Source organism: Heloderma suspectum, chromosome 3, assembly GCF_057233095.1.
Source record: "Heloderma suspectum isolate Gila_16-S chromosome 3, 16-S_ref, whole genome shotgun sequence".
NCBI classification, from domain to species: Eukaryota; Metazoa; Chordata; class Lepidosauria; order Squamata; family Helodermatidae; genus Heloderma; species Heloderma suspectum.
In genome coordinates this window covers 26,676,506-26,694,626 of record NC_139460.1, presented here as the reverse complement: position 1 = coordinate 26,694,626, position 18,121 = coordinate 26,676,506, and the positions used below count along the sequence as shown (strand labels likewise).

At 45.3% G+C, this 18,121-nt stretch overlaps 1 protein-coding gene across 2 annotated transcripts; it reads left to right on the top strand.

The window, feature by feature from the left end:
• The first annotated feature begins 785 nt into the window (after positions 1-785).
• Positions 786-13,031, top strand: LOC146349452 (stromelysin-1-like). Of its 2 annotated transcripts, none has more exons than XM_084841626.1 (10): positions 786-893; positions 2,642-2,886; positions 6,459-6,607; positions 6,696-6,815; positions 7,456-7,617; positions 8,176-8,332; positions 8,433-8,566; positions 11,178-11,337; positions 11,953-12,056; positions 12,578-13,031. In XM_084841626.1, the coding sequence occupies exons 1-10, from the start codon at positions 786-788 to the stop codon at positions 12,679-12,681; spliced, it is 1,443 nt and encodes a 480-aa protein (XP_084697752.1). In that variant the 3' UTR covers positions 12,682-13,031. The 2 variants fall into 2 exon arrangements, with proteins under 2 accessions (XP_084697752.1, XP_084697753.1); XM_084841627.1 differs by having other exon boundaries at positions 804-893; positions 8,197-8,332.
• Positions 13,032-18,121: the final 5,090 nt, after the last annotated feature.

Below are 18,121 nucleotides of genomic sequence, written 5' to 3'. Positions count from 1 at the left end.
TCATCTATTAATTTGTCAATCAGATACTGTTAGATTCGGCTCCAGATATAGCCATGGTTAGAGTAGACCCATTGAAATCAATGGTACAAGTTGGTCATGAATGACATAAGTCCCATTAATTTCAATAGGTCTATGCTAAGGGTGACTAAGGATGACGAAGGCTGGATCTAACCCACAGTCTGTTCTTTTAAAATGGTCAGTGTATAAATTAACATAAGCAAGTCAAATTATAAAAAATGTAATGAACAGATCTCTACTGGAGGCCAAAACAATGTCTGGGGGTTAATTCACACTGTCTAATTGGGAGGAAGGGTCATATGTTTGTCAGGGAAGAATTTTATTCTCTTTTGTGAAATATTCCCATTTAGTGAATCCGCATTTGGTGAATCCCAGCCATACTGAGTCAGGGAAATGCCACAGTTCAAAGGTACCGCACACCAAATGTCCCAGGTTCAATCCCAGGTGTCTCCAGATAAGACAGGACAGATTCACATCTGAAATTCTGGTGAGCCCCTGCCAGTCACTGTAAATACCCGTGAGCTAGATGGAACAAAGGTCTGACTCCATAGAAGGCAGTTTCCTATGTTCTTCCTGTTAAATGGGGATTTTTCAGAAAATGTCATGGGAAAGTGAGTATGTGTTTTGAGTCAGGGTTCTGTTGGTGTTATAGAACAAAGCTGCACTATATATATAGAGGGACTTGAGACACATGGACAGATCCATTGGCAGAGGCCCAGACAGAGTTCTGGGGACTCCACGACTGGGACACAGAAGGAAAAGCCAAAATGAAGAGGTTCCTACTGATGGTTGTGCTCTGTGGAGCACTTTCCTGTGCTTTGCCCATAGTTCAAGAAACGGAACACATTGCAGAAGAGGACATGGAGTTTGCCAAGGTAATGATTGAAGGTAGTGCAAGGGAGAAATAGAATGCAGCCAGCAAATTGACCCAATAGCCAATAACTCAACACACTGGGGAAACTGACACCCAGAGTGACCCTCTGTGTGGTCATGGGGTAGAGAAATTTAAGTCCAAGCCCAGGGATGGATGAGTCTGAATTTCATGTTCTCCCAGATTCAACTTTTTTTTAAATCTCAGGGTTTTTTCTATCCTGTTTATGAAGAAATTGTCCAATTTTGGCATGTTCTTATAAAAAAAGAAAAGAACAAAATTCTCATTCACCCTATTTAATTCTCAGATCGACCACAGGGTTGCTGGTTGGCTTAGGACAACTTTCCCCAAGCTGGTGCCCTCCAGATATGTTGGACTACAACTCCTATCATCCCTAACTAACACTGATATAATGGGAGTTGCACCAGGTGGGGGAAGTCTTGCTTAGGGTGAGTTCATAGAATCATAGAATAGTAGGGTTGGAAGGGGCCTACAAGGCCATCGAGTCCAACCCCCTGCGCAATGCAGGAATCCAAGTCAGGGCATCCCTGACAGATGGCTGACCAGCCTCATCTTGAATGCCTCCAGTGTGGGAGAGCCCACCACCTCCCTAGGTCATTGGTTCCATTGTTGTATTGCTCTAACAGTCAGGAAGTTTTTCCTGATGTTCAGCCGGAATCTGGCTTCCTGTAACTTGAGCCCATTATTCCGTGTCCTGCACTCTGGGATGATGGAGAAGAGCTCTTGGCCTTCCTCTCTGTGACAACCTTTCAAGTACTTGAAGAATGCTATCGTATCTCCCCTCAGGCTTCTCTTCTGAAGGCTAAACATGCCCAGTTCTTTCAGTCTCTCTTCATAGGGCTTTGTTTCCAGTCCCCTGATCATCTTTGTTGCCCTCCTCTAAACCCTCTCCAGTTTGTCTGCATCCTTCTTCAAGTGTGGTGCCCAGAACTGGACACAGTACTCCAGATGAGGCCTAACCAGTGCTGAGTAGAGGGGAACTAGTACTTCCCGGGATTTGGAAGCTATGCTTCTGTTAATGCAGCCCAAAATGGCATAGGCCTTTTTTGTAGCCACATCACATTGTTGGCTCATATTCAGCTTGTGATCGACAACAATTCCAAGATCCTTCTCGCTTGTAGTGTTGCTGAACCACGTATCCCCCATCTTATAACTGTGCATTTGGTTTCTTTTCCTAGGTGCAAAACTTGGCATTTATCCCTATTAAATGTCATTCTGTTGTTGTCTGCCCAGCGCTCCAGTCTATCCAGATCACTTTGAATTTTGTTTCTGTCTCCCAAAGTATTAGCTATCCTGCCCAATTTTGTGTCATCTGCAAATTTGATCAGCATTCCCTGCACCTCCTCCTCCAAGTCATTAATAAAAATGTTGAAGAGCACTGGGCCCAGGACTGAGCCCTGCGGTACCCCACTCGTTACCTCTCCCCAGTTTGAGAAGGTCCCATTGATAAGCCTCTTTGAGTCCGATTCTGTAGCCAACTGTGGATCCACCGGATCGAGTTAATAGGTAGAATTGGAGCCTGTCCCTCCTGAAGGAGTTGTATTGATTACTGATGTTACTGTTGGCTACTGTGGTTTTTATAATAGTGCTGTATGATATTGCTTGTCTTTGTATAATGAGCCAGCTTGAATGTACCTTATGGGCCACAGAAATATTTTAAATAAATATTTTCAAATGTGAAGACTGCACGTAAAATTAATTCTAATCTAATGTGTCTGATCTTCTCATTAGAAATACATGGAAAAATATTATCCCGCATCAGAGTCAACACCCGCCGTAAGAAGTAGAGGCAGAAATAGTGACCCTAGTGACAAACTACGACAAATGCAAGAATTCTTTGGGCTGAAAGTAACGGGCAAAGTAGATCCAAGCACTTTGGATGTAATGAAGAAATCCAGGTGTGGGGTTCCTGATATAGGGGAATTTAGCACTTTTCCCAGGTCTCCTAAATGGGGAAAGAAAGACCTAACATACAGGTAAGATTTCAATACAGTCTCTTGAATTTAAGATTTCATTTGGATATTTATTACTACAACTCCCCTGGCTCCAAACAAGAGCAGGATATTCGGCTGGCCTTCCCTAACCCGATACTCGCCTCCAGACATTTTGGACTACAATTCCCAGCATTCCTGACCATTGACTGGGGGTGTCATGGATGCCCACCTGAGTCTGGGAGTCTGTCAGGCCACCCCTGCCCTGCCTGCAACCCCCAGACCGTGCTTGCTGAGCCCCTGCCTTCACTCACCCCTGCTCGCGCCCTCTCGGACGCACCCCGACCCATCTGGTGAGCGCCCGCCATTTCGCCATTTTTTTTTACGAAAAAAGGAGCTAAAAATGTGCATATTTTAATACATGCAGTTTGGGCTGGGAAAACTGAATATGCACAATATTAGAAGCGTAATGCCTCTAATGCTGCACATATTAAGCTTTCCCTGCTCCATACTGTGCATATTTAAATATATGCATTTTTAAGCTCCCTTTTTTTATAAAACAAAAAAAAAGGCAGCAAAATGGCAGGCGCTCACTGGATGTGCCTGGGGTGAGTGCGGGTAACTCGCCAAGCTCATGGGGGCTCGAGCACGGGTCCAGGGATGCAGCGGGGGTGGCACTTCAGCAGGCACCTCCTGGACAACCTGGGCTGGGGTGGGTTTGCACATCCCTACCATTGGCCATGTTGTCTGGCACTGATGGGAGCTGAAGTCCAAAACATCTGGAGGGGACAAGGTTGAGGAAGGTTGCTATAGCAGAAACTCCCTCCCCCCCACACACATGAAAAAAGGAGGAAAGAAATAGGGATGTCAGAGAATTTCGCCACGAATCTCGGGGAGGCTGAATGCCAGTGCATTCCGCCCCCCGAAATCGGTGGTGAAACTGTCTGCCCCCCCACGCCCCCCCCGGGACGGGACTTACCTTGGGCGAATCTCCCTGGCGGCGGCGGGGTGGCGGCGGCGGCCAGTCTTCCGACCGGCTGCCGCTGCCACCATTCCCAGTAAAAAAAATAATAAAAAATACAGTGATAGGCTACGTAAATGTTTACATAGCCTATCACGGCTGAGTAAAACAAAAACAAAAAAACCCGCGTACGCAAATGGCCGCGCCCATGGGCGCGGCCATTTGCGTTCCTCATTTTGGCACATCTAGTCTACGTAAACATTTACGTAGACTACGGCGAAAATAAGGGGAACACAAATAGCGTAGCGTCTACGCTATTTGCGTTCCCCTTATTTTCGCTGTAGTCTACGTAAATGTTTACGTAGACTAGACATGCCAAAATAAGGAACGCAAATGGCAGCGCCCATGGGTGCCGCCATTTGCGTACATGCGGTTGTTGTTGTTTTTTTTACTTAGCCGTGATAGGCTACGTAAACATTTACGTAGCCTATCACGGCTGACTGCAGGGACACAAACGGCGGCGGCTATGGCCGCCGCCATTTGCAGACCCGGCTGGCCAGGATTCGAGGCGGGAGGGACGGGGTGCCTCCCCCCCACCTCGAATCACATTTCGTCAAAAGGTAAGTGACTTTCGTACATCCCTAGAAAGAAAGGAGAAGCAGGGGAACAGATGAACCCCACTGTGGTATACCCAGAACTTGGATCAGGCAGCAGCTAGGGATGGCGGAGAATTCCACCACGAATTTCAGTGAGGCCGAATGCACTGGCATTCGCCCCCCCAAAATCCGTGGCGGAATGGCCCGCCCCCCGCCCCCCCCCACAGATTCCCCCCGGGATGAGGCTTACCTGGGGCGGATGTTCCGGATGGTGGCGGCTCCAGCGGCAGCGGCGGCGGTGGCGGTGCCTGGTCTTTCGACTGGCTGCTGCGGCCGCCATTTGCATTCTGGTCTTTGCCATGATAGGCTACGTAAGTATTTATGTAGCCTATCACAGCAAGCCAAGAAAAAAAAAAGGCGTACGCAAATGGTGGCAGCTACGGCAGCTGCCATTTGCGTTCCCTATTTTTTGCCGTTTTATCCTACGTAAATAGTTATGTAGGCTTTTACGGTGAAAAAAAGAAAGAAACACAAATAGCGCCCACTACACTCTTTGCGGTTCCCTTTTTCCCCCGCCATAATTGCCTACGTAAATATTTACGTAGGATGAAACTGCGAAAAATAGGGAATGCAAATGGCGGCCGCCGTAGCCGCCGCCATTTGCGTACGCCGTTTGTTTGTTTTTTGTTTTGGGGGGGCATGCCGTGATAGGCTACGTAAATACTTATGTAGCCTATTACAGCAGCCTGGAAGGACATAAATGGCGGCCACTACAGTGGCCGCCATTTGCGTCCGCAGCAGTCGGTCCGTGGCCGGAAGTCCAGCTGCAGCTGCTCCGCGGAGCCACCATGGAGCAGAGCCAGCTGGGCAGGATTCTGGGGGGGAGGACCAGATCACCTCCCCCCCATCGAGGATTCCGGGGAGAGGGATGGAGCGCCTCCCCCCCCCCAGCGGATGCCCCGACCAGAACCAGGTAAGGGATTCGTACTTCCCTAGCAGCAACCCCCTTTTTTCATTTCATAAAAGTGCTAGAAGAAGTGTTAAGAAACTTGGGTATTCTTGTGCACGCATCATGGGAAGGGGAAGTTGCAGTAAAAACGTTCACATTCAGGCCAATGCAAACTGTGGATCGAAGATCTATCATGTTTGGGAGTCACTGGAGAGTAGCAGCTGGGTTTCTAATAGGGTGGCATTTCTTAGTTCACATGTGCATACCCTAAAGGAAGGGAGGGCCCAAAATACAAAAGACATACCAAGCCCTGAGCATCCTGGACATTGTTTCTTGGGCCCTTTCTGAACTGCTTTGGAAGCTCTTCCTTTTTCATAGAGCTCATCATCTTGAGCAAGAGGTCTTAAGTACATCTTGAACTATCTCAAGAGACTGTAGCTGAAGCCAAGGCTTATCGCACTTTCTCCCAAACCTGAAAATTGGCAAACATCTGACATCTGCCTTCACAGATTCAAAATATGGAATTTGCTTCTGCCGTTTATGTGCATAGTTGAACTGCACCCGAAAATGCTGTGCCCCCAAATCAATATTCAGGAGTTTGGGAGGTTGGCACCATAGCATCAGGTTTTCCTAGTATATAATTTCAATTTTGGCTCTAGAATGTCACGCTTTGACACCAAAACTTTAGTTTTAGTACTATTGAATCTAAAACTAGGGCATTGCTGGGCAAAACCAAGTCTCCAAAACAATAATACTAATATCTAAGTTAGTGGCTTTTACTTATAGCCACATTTGACCTTGACTATTCTTCCAAGCAGCTCAAGACAACACACATAAGATTTCACCCCTCATACCCTCATGATAATGCTAAGAGGTAGCTTAGGCCAAGCAATAGTGGCTTGTCAAAGACCACCAGTGAGCTTCATGACTGAGCAGGATCTAATCACATATCTTCCTGGATGAAGGCCAACACTTTATCCAATAACTGCAGTGCTTAAAAGTTTACCTGTGGATAACAAGTTGGGCATCTGTTCCTGTTTTATCCAAACCTGCATGTTAATCTTTACTTGAAACATTGATTTCATTTTATTTATGACTGTATCTTCCTCAGTATTCAGAACTACACACCAGACATGTATCGTTCTGATGTAGATGATGCAATTGAGAGAGCTTGGAAAGTGTGGAGTGACGTGACCCCGCTGACCTTCACCAGAGTCTATGGGGTCTATGCAGATATAGAGATTTCTTTTGCTGCTGGAAGTAAGTACATCACATAAAATTAAGCCTAGGTAGATTCACCCAAGGTCCTGGCTGGGAGATTGATATCTATGTTCTTTGACTTTTTAAGGTCATGGTGATGGTATTCCATTTGACGGCCCTGGGCAACAGCTGGCTCATGCCTTTTCTCCTGCCTATGGTGGAAATGCCCATTTTGATGAGGCTGAATTTTGGACAACAGATTTGAAAGGTATTTCTTCCTTAATACATTCATCTTTGCATGTATTTGTTATGGCTGCTAAATGATTCTTAACTACATTTACTGCAACTTATTGAGACACAAGGACCATTCAGGTCCCATAGTATACTTTTTTTCTTTTTGCTTCGACAATAGCAACCCTGAAATTAATTTCTTGGTGTTATGGCCCATTTGGGTATCATAACATAAAGTAATTGCAAGGACTTCAGTCATTGCTCCAATAAAATCAGTGATATTGATAATGGATGCCAGGCTGGACAACATATGACCTGCCATGCTGAATGTAACTCACCCTTCATCCAGGGACAGCCCATCCCTCACTACAGTGGGGTGGCTGCTACCAGGCAGCTGAACTGAATGGGTGACTGAGTGGGCAAACACAACAAAGAGTTTTGTGTCATCTTAAAGTCTAGTTCATACAAACATGGGTTTGTCTTTAAGGTGATACAATATTCAGAGAAGTGCAAAATCTGCTGGACAGCAATGTTGCAATCTGCACATTAGTTCAGGAGGTGTGGGTTGGGTCAGTTCCTATCAGAATTCCTCAAGCATCCCTACTGATATGTGCTTTCTCACTATATTACAGCAAAAGTAATTTCAAAGGGCTCATGTTCTCTCGGTTTCCTTTTAGGAATCAACCTTTTCCTTGTTGCTGCCCACGAATTTGGCCATTCACTGGGTCTTGGGCATTCCAATGTTTGGGGGGCTCTGATGTTTGCAGTGTACCACCCTTGGGACCCCAAAGACTTCAGGCTTCATAAGGATGACATTGAAGGCATCCAGTACCTTTATGGTAAGTGCAGATGCTCAGCTGAATGTGTGGATTGGTTCCATGGAAAAGCATTGGGTTGAATCCAGGGTTAAGCATATGCAAGTTGGCTGGCGAAAACAGATATCCCACACCCTCTTCCCCATGGCAAATCTGTCCGCACTATCACTCTTCTGCCTGATTTTTAGGGTTCTCCCATTCCCCCACACCACAGACTACCCCATTCTGCAGGGAACCCCAATCCTCTGTGTAGCATTGAGGGGCAGGATGAACTCATTGCTAAGTAAGAGATTTCTTGAAAACAGAAGTTGCCAACCATAGGAATTTGTCTACTTATTTGATTCTATGAGGTCAAGTTATTTTCGTGTATGCGGAGGAACTTAGTAAATCTAATGTTTGACCATAGGGATGTCCGCTGTGGGACTGTTTATTAACTGTATGAGGTTTAAAGTTGTATAATGTCAGGCAGAGCTTCATTGAGTATCTTGCTGTACCTCACTTCACCACCTTAGAACAAAGTCTCTTGCAATGTCTCTGACCTCCATCTTTTCAAATGCTGATTGTCCTTTACCTCTTCTCAAGGACCCCCTGAAGACAACAAAGGTCCATCAGGAAACCCTGCACCACCACTACCACCAAATATCCCAACAGAAGCACCAACCACAGACCTGTGTGACCCTCATCTGGCTTTTGATGCTGTCACTACTCTCCGAGGGGAAACCTTGTTCTTTAAAGACAGGTAAATTAGGCCCAGGCCCTTGAACCTGTTCACTTCCAGCCACCCCCTACCTGCAGTTGAACCTGGGATCATCTCCCTCTCATCTTCTCCTTGCCCCCAGGTATTTCTGGAGAAAAGCTTCCTCAAGAAGAGAGCCTGAAAAACCCCCAATTTCTGCTTTCTGGCCTGCTTTAAGCAGTGGCGTAGATGCTGCCTATGAAGCTGAAGGTGATGACACACTATTTCTTTTCAAAGGTAAATATTCTGAATCTCATATATTCCTGTTTAATGTGAGCAAACTAAATATTATGAATCTACAGAGGCTGGAAAGAAGGGAGGATGTCCTGTTATTGAACAGAATGGGTCATTGGCAGGGGTTATGAATTATTACTCAACAAAGCCTAGCCATTTAACTTCAGTACATAGTGCTGCTACACTGGAGCAAATTTCTGGGCTACTTTTAGTGGCTGCCCTATACACATTTTAAGAAATCATTTTCAGAAGAGGAGTATCAGAAGCATTTCTAAGTATCATAATATTGTGCAAATATATACATAAAATTGGCTAAATAGGGGCTCAGTATCCTAGGCATGGATGAATCTGTCAATCTTGGTTTCATTCAGTTTCTCATTTCTCAAATCCTGTGTTCATTTTGTCCTGTTTCTGCATCAGTTTGCAAGTTTCTTAGAAGTCCACACAAAAATATGTACACAGCTTAGTGCTAATTTCTCCTAATACATGCCTTTTTGTACATATGTCTCCTTAATGCACAGATTCTACCAAGCAATTTACCCTAATATAATGCATTTTTGTATGTTATTTTCACTAAAGTAGGCATTGGATGCCATTTTCTCTAATATACACATTTTTGTCTGCATTTTTAAAATTGAAGAACTGCATCTCAAAATTCAGAGAAGTGTGGATTAGGAAGTATAACTGTGTTTTGATTTGCATATTAGTTTGGAAAATGTGAATTGTGTACATTTGTATTAAAATGAGGACTGAACATATTTCTTCCCCATCCATAAATATCACCCCTGGGGCTTCTCAGGATAGAGGTGTAAAAATTATGCATGGTGTGTGGAGAATGTGGATAGGGAGACATTTTTCTCCCTCTCTCAAAATACTAGAACCCAGTGGGGTCATCCCATGAAGTTGAGTGGTGGGAGATTCAGGATAGATAAAAGGCAGGACTGCTTCACACAGCACATAGTTAAACTACGGAATTTTCTACCTCAAGGTAGCCACCAATATGGATGGCTTTAAAAAGGGGTTAGACTTCAATAAATCCCTGGAGGAGAAGGCTATCAATGGCTACTAGTCCTGATGGCTATGTGCTACCTCCAGTACCAGAGGTAGTGAGCCTATGTACACCAGTTGCTGGGGAACATGGGTGGGAGGATGCTGTTACACTCATGTCCTGCTTGTGGGTTCCTGGTCGACAGCTGGTTGGTTGGCCACTGTGTGAACAGAATGCTGGACTAGATGGTTCCTTGGTCTTATCCAGCATGGCTCTTCTTATGTTTTTATGTTCTCTTCTGGCCCTCAGCATAGCCCCAAATTCCCTCTTAATATGTGCATTACCACCTTTCTTCTGCACAAGCTGACTGACAAACGGCTCTTTTACTTCAGTGTGGACATCAATTGCACAATTGTCAGGGTGGAAACTGAGCCGATAGAACCCCAGAGCAGTTCTGATTCTGAGGAGGATCAGCAATCTGTGGGAGAGGAGCAGGCACAGCAGCTGGCAGAGATTCCTCCTGCTGGCATTCCTGAGATAGATAGTGATCCTAGCAGTGAGAAAATGTGGGAGGAGGGCTTGCTAGACGCTCGACACAGACTCAGGGAGCGATGAGCAATGGAGGGCGGGGAAAGGAGGCATAGCGCCTGCTTGGCGTGCAAGCAATGGCCACATCCCATGGACCCAAGGGAAAGAGAGAGGATCTCTCCCTAGCCCAAAAGTTCAGGGTCTTCAAGTGATTCTCCTTCAAACGGGGATCAACTGCCTACCCGGAGCATAGGCTTCTCTGCTGTTCATTGCTTAGTCGCTGGTGATTAGCATCTGAAAGAGTCATTAAGTTGTAAAAGGATTAAAGCCTTGAAAAGAATCCTTTCATCTGTGTCTTGAGTTGGCTATTGGAGTCTACTGAAAGAGGCTGCTAGGGCGCTCCTGACAACAATAAGCTCTCGCCTTATTGTATGGTTCTGACCCTCAGTCCAAAAGACAGACAATGACATGTTTAACCCCCTTCTCAGTGGAATCAGCAATAGAGGCCCTGGTCAGATCCCTCTCCTTATGACTTAGGTCAGCCAAGAAAAGACAAGCGGAAAGAAGCAGCTATGGTGCATTATGGTAGAAATTCACACTGGCAAGCGTGAGGGTGGGGAAAGGGTTAAAGAGCCCTTTGCTGGTGGTAAGGCTTGTGAAGAAGTGACTCAGTGCTCCTAAGTTGACAGTTGTTTTTCAGTTCAAAATATGCTCCAGCTAAAAGCCAGTTGAGACCGGAGACATCAGTTTTTATTTATTACATTCATATTTCACCTTTCTTTCATCATGACTTTGTATATGGGGTTCCCAGTTAGTCTTCCATCCAGGCAATGACCAGACCCAGACCTGCTTAGCTTCGCCAAAGTGGTGGGAGCATGTGCTTTCAATGTGCATCATTGTATACACAATGTGCAACCTGATAACATCTCCAAGTTCCTATTGCCTTAACATAAGCATGATCTGCCTTTTTCAGGAACTCACACCTGCTTTCTGTAATGCTCTCTGTAGGGAATGTAGATATGGAGAACCCAGTGTATCTAATTAGCATTTGGTTTATCTCCATGCAAGGCTCAGCCTTTTCTATCTTTGCTTTAACAGGACGTAAGTATTGGGCTACCAAGGGAAATATTATACAGCCTGGTTTCCCGAAGAGCATCGACCACTTGGGCTTCCCAAGAAAAGTGAACAAAGTTGATGCAGCCGCTTATGACGGATACTCAAAGAAAACATACTTCTTTTCCGGCAACAAATACTGGAGGTAAGGGGAAATGATCTAGCTCACAGTGGAAAATCCAGAAAGCAGATTGGTCTATTCTTTTAATCCCTTGCAACTGAAATATAAAGAATGTACCACATTCTTCTTGCTGGCTGACTGTGCATCTCCAAATCAACTACGGGATTTATCCTGATCACATCTAATTTTCATTGTGCTTCTCCCCCTTGAAATGAAGGCCTGTTTATATCCATTGGTAAAGTGCTGCTCATAACTGCTGGTGAGCTGAGATAATCAGCCCTACCAAAACCCTTATCATATCATTTTCATCTCAGACCTTTGCCCTGAGCTTCTTGCTGCAGTTCTGTACAAACTGCCTTTATAGTAAGCCCCACTGAACACTCAAGAGGACTTACTTGAGAGCAAACATGTTTAGGATTAGGCTGCAGGTGAACAAGAAACCCCACCACCTTTACACAGCGGCAGTATGACCTGGAGTTGCCTATTCATGATTTTGTATGCATAGCACTTCCCACACACATGTTTCACATGTAAACGGATTAGATGCAGTTATTTCTGGGGGTACAAACAGCAACAGTTCCCATGCCAGCCCATACAGCCTTTCAGACGCATACATTTTCAACCCATTAATTTCTTTAGATACGATGAAGCCAAGAATTCCATGGAGAAAGGCTATCCAAGGAAGATAACTGCTGACTTTCATGAAATTGGCCCCAAAGTGGATGCTGCTTTTCTAGATTATGGTAAGGAGAAGGTCTTAATAGTACTGGCATTCCTATTTCATCAGTATGGCTGCATGATTGTAATTGCTGGGTAAATGAAGTATTTGACAACATCCATGGAAGGTATGTGGCTCATTAACCTGGGCGTCAGGTAGAGAAAAAGCTATTGCAGCGGCTTGCATGCCCCAAACTCCTAGATAACTGTCTGTACCATTTGCTGAACCTTGGGCTTTGCAGATGTACAACAAATCACCAAGAACCATTGAGATATTTGATGGCTCCTTTTAACAAACCGCTGTGTCAATTTTATACAAGCTATTGCCCTAGTGCAAGTTCCATTCATTTCACTGGTTTTGCAGTAGTGTATCACTTGAGAAGAATGGCCAGTTAGTATATTTTATACATTTCCGTTTTTAATTATGATGTGCCCTGGAGATACAGGCAAGGCTACAAGAGAGAAAGATGAAAACTTTATAACAGAGTCTGAGAGTTTCTTGCACCTGTTAGATTCACAATGTTTACTATTCTCATTATTCTTTTAGGTCGTTTCTATCTGTTCAGTGGCTCAAATCAGTATGAGTTTGACTACAGAACCAAAAGATTTCTTTTAGTGAAGAAGACCAACAGCTGGTTTGGCTGCCAGTGATATGGAAGTAAGAAAGAGTGAAGTGGCAAGAATGACAGAATCCCTGCTTCGCTATGCATCAAGCACCAACAATTGTACTGATTATTGGTATTACTCCATCTATCCTATGTTTTTGAGCCACAGACAATACTGCAGTCATTTATCATTGTTAGTAAGAGGGAAAGTTCAAATTTGGATATAATTAATAATATTAATATAAATTAGTGCATTAAATTATTTGTTAATATGTAAGTTGTTAAGCAATATTGGATAGTGATTGTTTTAGCCTAATTTATTTTTGCATTTTAATTTTATTAGCGTAAACTGGTATCAAAATATTTGTAAATAAATAAATAAATATTTATCTTTCCATATAAGGTGGTCGTGGTTTATTTCTTTGTATGCAAGCATACACTCACAGCACCCTATAGAAGAAAGAAAAAGACCATATATATAGTCAATTCCTTGTCCAAAAGCTACATTTCCCTCATTACCATACTGGACAACCTAAGCCAGTAATTCTTAATCTGTGGTCCATGTGTCTCTCTGAGAACTTGCTGCATGGACCACAGGCTTGTCCTACAAGCTCCCTGTACTCCAGCATTCTGTTTGGAATACTGGCTGTGTCCATGGAGTTTCCTTTTAGCTACCATAGCTAATCACCATTGATAGACCTTCTCCCCAAGAATTTGGGCAGAATCCAATTGTATCCTTGCATGGACAGCCAGGTCCACCAGCCCTGGTGCATGTGCATGCCCGGCCCCTACCTCTGGCTGCCGACATGTAGCATGTCCAGAGGCAAGCCCCAAAATGAGCAGAAATGCTCTTTTCTAAAAGGGACAGATTGCACCACTTCCAGAAATGAGCGTTTCTACTTGTTTGGGGGCTTGCTCCCGGAAGCGCTACATTGCAGCCACCAATAGTAGGGGCCGCGCACATGCCAGGGCCAGCACAGCAGAGCCTGCCACACGTACACCAGGATGATTGGCCCGAAGTCTCTAATCCCTTAAAAAAATCATCTAAGCTAGTGGCGGCCGCCACTGGATCCCATAGCAGTATACTCTATCGGTGAACTACATGTTGCATTTGTCAGCAGTTCTGAACCTAGTACCAATAATTTCATTGAGTTCTAGTTTTATAAGAGCGGGAGACAAATTTTCTTCTCTCCTTCGTTTTCATAGTTTTATAAACCTGTTATCATGTCCCCATATAGTTGCTTTCCACCTCACCACTAAATCAAAAAGCCTGATATGCTTAAGCTAACTTCCCACCGTCAGGTTGTTTTCATTACCTTTTTTTTTTTTTATGCTCCCTAGTGCTATTATATTTTTTCTGAGATGGTCAGGTTGAATCATATAAGCCTTCCAGTTGTGGGGTGGATGAGCTTGCAAGGTGGCCTCAAGACTCTGTCAAAATGAATAGAGCCCATACCAGAGGGTCTTCCCAGAGCAACTGGTGGTGAATAGGCCATGAGACAAACCAACCGTCAGGGCTAAAGGGCAAACCAGGAGCCAGAGTCAAAAAGCAAACTGGAAATCAGAACCAAAGAATAACCAACGATATAGGAACACACCAGAGCTCAAATAGATCTTCTTGCTCAAGCACAACTTCACTTGAACAGGAAGCCCTTTATATTCCTTCCTGCCCAGAAAGATGCAATGGCCAGGGGTGGGCAGAGTCCAGTCAGGGCTTGAAAGAACTTTGTAGTTCAGTCCAGGGCCTCCTGTCACCTGCCCTTCAGTGGTTCAGCAGACACACAAATCCAGTGGCTCCTGACACATTGAGGTCACTCAAAAAGGGAGTTTACATACCTGCTGAACATAAAGTATGCCATCAGGACCCAAGACACCACAGGGATATGACATTATGTTTAACAACACCCACAACCAGAAGAATCTCTGGTTGTCAGTGAATGTAAACACTGGGGCTACTCGGTGTAAATCATTTCATGCTGCCAATTCTCTTTCTCAAGTTCTGCTTTGTGCATTTATGCATCATCATAGGCTAGATCTACACTAAAAAGGTAAAGGTGTCCCCAACCAGTCGTGTCCGACTCTAGGGTGCGGTGCTTATTCCCGTTTCTAAGCCGAAGAGCCAGCGCTGTCCGAAGACGCTTCCGTGGTCATGTGGCCAGCATGACTGAACACCGAGGTGCACGGAACGCTGTTACCTTTCCCGCCGAAGCGGTACCTATTTATCTACTTGCAATTTCTTGCTTTCGAACTGCTAGGTTAGCAGGAGCTGGGACTGAAGACGGGAGCTCACTCCGTCACGCAGCACTCGGATCTCGAACTGCTGACCTGTCGACCTTCCAGTCTGCAGTTCAGCATCTTAACCACTAAGCCACCGCGGCCCTTAAGATCTACACTAGTGTATTTTATTGGTATTGAAGTGGGCTGATAACTGTTGGGCACATTACGCATTCTGTATACCACTTTTCCAGTCTTATTTCCTGCTTTTTATTACGTGTCATCCAAAATACTGCACAGAGGCCACAGTGTGAGCTACGGGGTATAAATGAACAAGAGTGATATAGCATGATGGGATTGTATTGATATGACATGAGGTGTAGATCTGGCCATAAATGCTTCATAACTTTCCAGGCCAATCATCTCTCTCGCTTTTTGTAAATCAAGTTACTAGCTTACGGCACAATCCTATGCATATTTAGGCAGAAAAATGTGCTACAACTCCCAGTGCCCCAGCCCCCAGCCTGCCCTGCTGGTTGGGGGATGCTGAGAGTTGTAGGACTTTTTTTCTGTCCAGATATGCATAGGATTGCACTCTTAGTGGATTGTGCAAATGCTGTGTGTGCAATTTATCTGGATTTCAGGAAAGCAAAGTTCCCTCACGATGTTTCGGTGAGCAAAATGGTTAAACACTGGCTAGATGATAATACTGTCTGAAGGATTCACAGCTAGTTGGAAAACTCAAAGAAGTGATATCAATGTTTCATAGAATCATAGAATAGTAGGGTTGGAAGGGGCCCACAAGGCCATCAAGTCCAACCCCCTGCTCAATGCAGGAATCCAAATCAGGGCATCCCTGACAGATGGCTGTCCAGCCTCGTCTTGAATGCCTCCAGTGTGGGAGAGCCCATTACCTCCCTAGGTCATTGGTTCCATTGTCGTATTGCTCTAACAGTCAGGAAGTTTTTCCTGACATTCAGCCGGAATCTGGCTTCCTGTCACTTGAGCCCATTATTCCATGTCTTGCATTCCAGGATGATCGAGAAGTGATCCTGGCCTTCCTCTCTGTGACAACCTTTCAAGTACTTGAAGAGTGCTATCATATCTCTCCTCAGTCTTCTCTTCTCAAGGCTAAACATGCCCAGTTCTTTCAGTCTCTCTTCATAGGGCTTTGTTTCCAGTCCCCTGATCATCTTTGTTGCCGTCCTCTGAACCCTCTCCAGTTTGTCTGCATCCTTCTTCAAGTGTGGTGCCCAAAACTGGACACAGTACTCCAGATGAGGCCTAACCAGTGCTGAGTAGAGGGGAACTAGTACTTCCCAGGATTTGGAAGCTATGCTTCTGTTAATGCAGCCCAAAAGAGCATTGGCCTTGTTTGCAGCCACATCACATTGTTGGCTCATATTCAGCTTGTGATCGACAACAATTCCAAGATCTTTCTCGCTTGTAGTGTTGTTGAGCCACGTATCCCCCATCTTGTAACTGTGCATTTGGTTTCTTTTTCCTGGGTGCAGAACTTGGCATTTATCCCTATTAAATGTCATTCTGTTGTTTTCTGCCCAGCGCTCCAGTCTATCCAGATCACTTTGAATTTTGTTTCTGTCTTCCAAAGTATTAGCTATCCCGCCCAATTTTGTGTCATCTGCAAATCTGATCAGCACTCCCTGCACCTCCTCCTCCAAGTCGTTAATAAAAATGTTGAAGAGCACTGGGCCCAGGGCTGCCCAGTATGTTCCAACATTTTTATCAGTGGCTTAGAACAGGGATGGGGACCATGTGATGAGGGATGATAGGAGCTGCAGTCCAACAACATCTGGAGAGCCACATGTTCTCCATCTCTGGCTTAGATGAATGAAACCTTATCACATTTGCAGATGACTAGACACAGGGAGAGACTGCTAGCAGCTCAGAAAACAGGAATAACATTGAAACGTCCTTGATAGAATGGAAAGTTGGTCTGAAACTAACAAAATGGAATTCAGTGGGGGGAAATGCAAAGTTCTGCATTTAGGCAATAAAATAAAATGTGCAGGTATAGCTAGCTTGGCAGCAAGTACCGGTGAAAAGGATTTGGGGACTGCAGTTGATCATAAAATGACCGTCAATCAGCACTGTGACACTGCTGCAGAAAAGACCAAGGGGTTTTCCTGCACAGAGCCCTTCTTCTGCAGTTACGCAGTATCTGTACCGGGTTTTGTTGCCTGCAGTTTTGCATCCCACGATCCACACCGAGTCCCTTTTTCTTGGTGGGCGTAGTGGGAGGGGCATGACAGCATGTGCCCAGGTGTCGTTTACCCCTTGGCCCTCCCACTATTCTGTACCCCTCCCACAGTACCTTTCCTCCATTCTGGGCATGCATGTTGGTGAACATAACTTGCCTGCACCTGCTGCTTTTCTAAATAAAATAAAAGAATAAAAGAAATGAAAAATTTCCTGGAAGTGCGGCATTTCAGAATTCCTTAATTTGGAACGGGGAGAGCAATCTGGCGGCCCTAAGACAGCATCTGGGGGCCATAGAATAGTTTGGATTCCTGGATCCAAAGTTGGAGTCAGTGCTCCTTGGACCCAGCAGTCCGAGCTCTTTGCCCCCTCCCCCTTGCGGCCAGCGTGGAGAGAACTGCTCCGGCTGCCTCTCTGAGGTCGCAAAAGCAACCTTGGAGAGGAGGGAAAGGGGGAGGTCCTGTAGGTAGGGAGGGGAGGGGATTGGGGAGACCGGCTTATGAGGAATCCTCCAGCCTGCTCAGCCTTCTTCTTTCCCGTGCCACAAAACCCCAGCTAGATGGGCAAAAAAGCCCATCTAGCCAAAATGCAGAGTGGGAGGAACATGGGGGCAAAGATCGCCTCCGCTGCTTCTCCCACTCAGCATTGGATGGCCGTAAGCTTTCAGGTTCAGGGGCTTATGGTTATCCCCATAGGACTGAGCCTTTAGTTCCTTCATAAGCTCTCCTGCATCTGCTAACTTCTCACAACAAACATGGCTGCTAGAAATGGGGTCTATTGGCAGGCAGCTGAGAGCAGACTGAGCCGATTCCCCTCTCCCTGCACTGTAAAAAGAAAGCCTCCGTGCTCCCGCCTCCACCCTATCCCCACCACCACCACAAAATTGTTTCATACAATCTCAGTGGAAGCTGGTGGCTCTGATGTCAGTGGGGCTGTGAATCCACTCTGGGTTTCTGTCAGAACCAGCCAGAACTCCAAAGGAGCTATCCAAGGTGCTGAACCCAGGGCTGACCCCTATCCCCAAAATAGGTGCAGCAGCTTGGATAACCCCC